The 3,830-nt window shown below is 45.0% G+C and overlaps 1 protein-coding gene across 1 annotated transcript in view; it reads right to left on the minus strand.

Annotated features, from left to right (window-relative positions):
• Positions 1 to 865: 865 nt before the first annotated feature.
• Positions 866 to 3,830, minus strand: part of KCTD7 (potassium channel tetramerization domain containing 7) — a 14,983-nt gene continuing 12,018 nt past the window's right edge. Inside the window, exon 5 of the mRNA XM_006155022.3 lies at positions 866 to 1,529. Within this exon, the coding sequence (XP_006155084.1) occupies positions 1,451 to 1,529 (79 nt within the window). The 3' untranslated portion in view covers positions 866 to 1,450. The remainder of the gene's footprint in view (positions 1,530 to 3,830) is intronic.

The following is a 3,830-nucleotide window of genomic DNA, read 5'->3' on the forward strand; positions in this document are numbered from 1 at the left end:
AGGGGAAGGAAGGACTCTGCTGCTGAATATTCTTGGGGATTTCAGAAAAGGGCTCTGAGTTTGAATCCTGACTCTGCCACTTATTAGCTACATGCTCTTAGGAAAATTATATGTCTATGAGCTTCAGTTTCTCACCTATAAGGTATGATTAGTGCATTATGTGACTGTGCTCAGTAATTAGAGCAGTGAGTACATTTGCCATGGATTATGCAGTGCTTTTGTTTAAAAGTCAACAAATGAGACTGAATTAGAAGAGAAGCAACTGGAAGACAGTCAGAGCAACCCAGCACTTCAAAACTCACCTTTCTGGGTTAATCCACAGGTGACTCCAAGGGGCATCTTGATAATAATACTCTAGCCAAGGTGTCAAACTCTGCATTCAGAAGGGCATGTATGGCCATTTTCCTCAAGGAAAGGTCTTAACCACTGAGGCTCACATAAGCTTAGAGCCATTTATCTCCTCCTTGGAAAAAACATGGTGATGTGCAGGAGGGATTCCCCTCAGAGCTACCTGACATGGTTGTGAGCCACACTAGTGACTGTGCAATTGTGCCATCTTCTCCTCCTCGAGAATTCTCAACAGAAGAGGACAGAGCTGTTTGCCTAGGCATGGGTACACACCTACCTGAAACAGAGACAAGGCTAGAGAAACTCCAGAAGGGCTTTCATGGGCCCACCTCCCCTTAGCTTCAAGTCAGGGAAGAAGTTCAGCAGCTGGCCTCAGGGAAGAAACTGTTCAATTTAGTGTGCCATCCAAAACATACTACATTTTACACACAAATCACGACATGTTGGCTGGCAACGTAGGGGGGCACAGAAGGGATGAGAGAAAGCCTCTGAATAAGGGTAAGAAAGGCACAGCACCCAGGTTCTAGTTCTTGACTTTAATGCCATCTGAGGATACTAGGCTCCATGCACCAAGCACCCAGACAGGTACATGAATGAACATGGAAGTGTTATGCTGTGTACATAAACCCAACACCATACAGAAGGAAGACAATGGGCCCACGTTCCAGAAGCGGTGACTGCCTGTTCCTATACCCAGTCCCCACCTCCCTCAAACCTCTGCCAACCCACCCTTCCCCACTTAATATATTAATATATATACACATAGATGTTTCTTCCAGAATTCCAAAAAGTGCCCCTTCCAGGCCAGCCCAACAGTCCACCTTCAGAAGAAGAAAGCCTCTCTTTCAAGGACCATGCAACAGACACCGCCTTCATGCAAGAGCCCCAGCCGAACAGTCCCCAAGAAAGCTTAACCACTTATGTTAGAATCAAATGTGGACAGCAGGTATGTGAGAGGACAATAATTGAAATTTTTACTCAATCCTCAGTATGAGTAGGATTTTTCTTGTTGTTGTTGTTGTTGTTTGTCTTAACCTCTTCAGGATCCAGCTTAGACCAAGATCACACACCCATCCATACTCTCTATCTGCTCCATGTTTTTCTAATGTCTATTTCCCAGTTCTCCAGCAACCGACCCAGGACAGCCTGAGGCACAAGGCTCAATCAGCTCCCAGAATAGCCTAAGTTCCAGGAAAAAAAGAATAGAGATTTCCAGGGGACAGTTGGCTACTTTCTGTGTAGTAAGCACTGGGCAGCTTGCTGAGTGAGGCAGAGGTAGCACAAGGATGGTAATGATTCCTTCCTTCTATTTAGAGCATTATCCCTGGGATGTAGGGTGTTTCTGTGTGGTTTAGTTGCTATAAGGTTTTGTTGTGTGTGTGTGTGTATTGAATGTTTGTTATGGGTAGCATTGGACCATACAGTCCCACCTTCTAAAACTTTCACCTTCCCAACAAATGAGTATAGCATCTCAGAGAAAAGGTACCCTAAACAAAAGGGAAGCTCCAAAGGCAGGCACTGTGGTTTGACTCATTGATAACTACCACCTGTCTCAAGGCAAGATGAATCTAGTCCCTTGTCAAGATGAGAGGCATTTATTGACATTATACATAAGAAATCTAAGGAAATGTACATCCTTTTGATCAGGGAGGCATTTTTCTCCTTCAGATCCCTCCTCCCAGACCCAACCCTACTTATTCTTTTGGCCTGGCCATGTGAAGCTGGAAGGAAATCAAAGTGGGAAAAGTTATTTCCACAGAGATGATCCCTTTATTTGGGGTCATCACTACCATAGACCACCACATTCAGTGCTTTTCAACCTGGTCTTGGCTTCTCATCACAGAATGGCCAAACTAGGCCACTGAATTCTTTTACTCCATTTAGAAGGACCATTGAGCTGGCAACCCAGTGTCCCTTCTCTGCCTGCTCTAGTGGCTCAGAGCCTTGTCTAGCTATAATGGTACAGAGCACACCACTGTGAGAACAAAATAGGGGGACAGAGAAACAGGGGCATCTCCAGTAAAAGGCACAAGGACAGTGTCCTTATCCAGCATCCCTGTAACCTGAAGCAAACCTTCAGAGCCTATTCTTGAGCAGAGAAGTTTCTTCCTCTCACATGTAGGAACTCTAAATAATCAAGCACTGTAATGCTCTGTGGCAAGTGTAGGATGGGGACAGAGCCAAAGCTGGGTTACTGAAAGCAACAGGTTCAATTCCCTGCACTCATAAAATTTCTCCTGGTTAGTCTGCCTCACTGTCAAAAACTGAACATGTATTAGGGATGGATAATACTAACAGGAGCAACTTAAAGACTTTTCTGTTAGAACAAGGCAAGAGCCATATTGTTGGGCTAAACCCCAAGAAGTGACATTGGCTCCGGAAAAGAGATCATCATTTGTGTATGAGAACCAAAGAGAGGATACATACCTCAGAATATGAACTGCCTTGTTCTCGGTCTCCCTCTCTGTTCTACCATGCAAGAGTGCTATACGTGTATGAATAACCAGTCGCCAGTCAGGGGCCATAGATCACTGCCCTGCAGCCCCATGAAGGGATTCAGCAAAGGTCCAAGGGCTTGGCTTTCTCTTTCTCAGTAGGACACAGGCATCTGCAGTTCCCCCTTGCCCTACTTCATCTACCTGGTCCTGTAAGACTGAGACCAATGATGCTGTCCTCCCCAGTTCTTTACAAAACAAACAAACACAGCTCCCTTCAAGGATACTTGGGAATAGTCAAGTATAATCATGATTACATGAAGCCCTTAACATGGAAACATTACGTTCTGACCAGTGGAGCTCAACAGCTCCTCCTTTAGGAGATGTATGTCCACACCCTGACTAGTTATTCCTGGCTGCAGACTGAGCAAGACGGAAATGCAGTGCAAGAGACCCTTGCTGATCTTTCTCTCTTTCTGAAATGCATGGAGTAAAACATCATGGAATTTGCTTCTGTCTTCCTCTGGCAATTAGGCGAGCTGTGCCTCCCACCCAGCCCTTCTTTACTTCCCCAAAGTAGACCCTCTCTTAGAAGGAGAACTAGCATGATAAAGCAACAGGGCTTAAAGAGGGGGTTCTCTTACAAAGAGATTTACCACAAATTGGACCCTAACACATTTAACAGCAGCCTAGAAGGTATACTGAGCCTCTAAAAAGGGTGTCACATTTCAAAGATAACAGAGCATCTAGCATCTTGCCTGTCTGATTTAGGAAATCTTTAAAAGGAGCCTTGGAAAGTGCATTCCAGCCTTGAGAAGATAACCTTGCAAGCAAGGAAGGGTGGCAGAAGGTAGGAAAAGCCAAGGCCCTAAGACAGGGCTGTAAACATGTGATATTCTAAGGCCAATCTGGTACATGGCTTTGGCAACTATGATTAAATCTCCAAAAGGTGGTGAAGATCAAGTTCTGGTAGAAGAGGAGTCTTTCCACGTCCTAAGACAGTGAAGGGAACAACTCTTGGGGGACAAAGGGTGTACTAGGAGAGAA

Source organism: Tupaia chinensis, unplaced genomic scaffold, assembly GCF_000334495.1.
Source record: "Tupaia chinensis unplaced genomic scaffold, TupChi_1.0 Scaffold000429_1, whole genome shotgun sequence".
NCBI classification, from domain to species: Eukaryota; Metazoa; Chordata; class Mammalia; order Scandentia; family Tupaiidae; genus Tupaia; species Tupaia belangeri.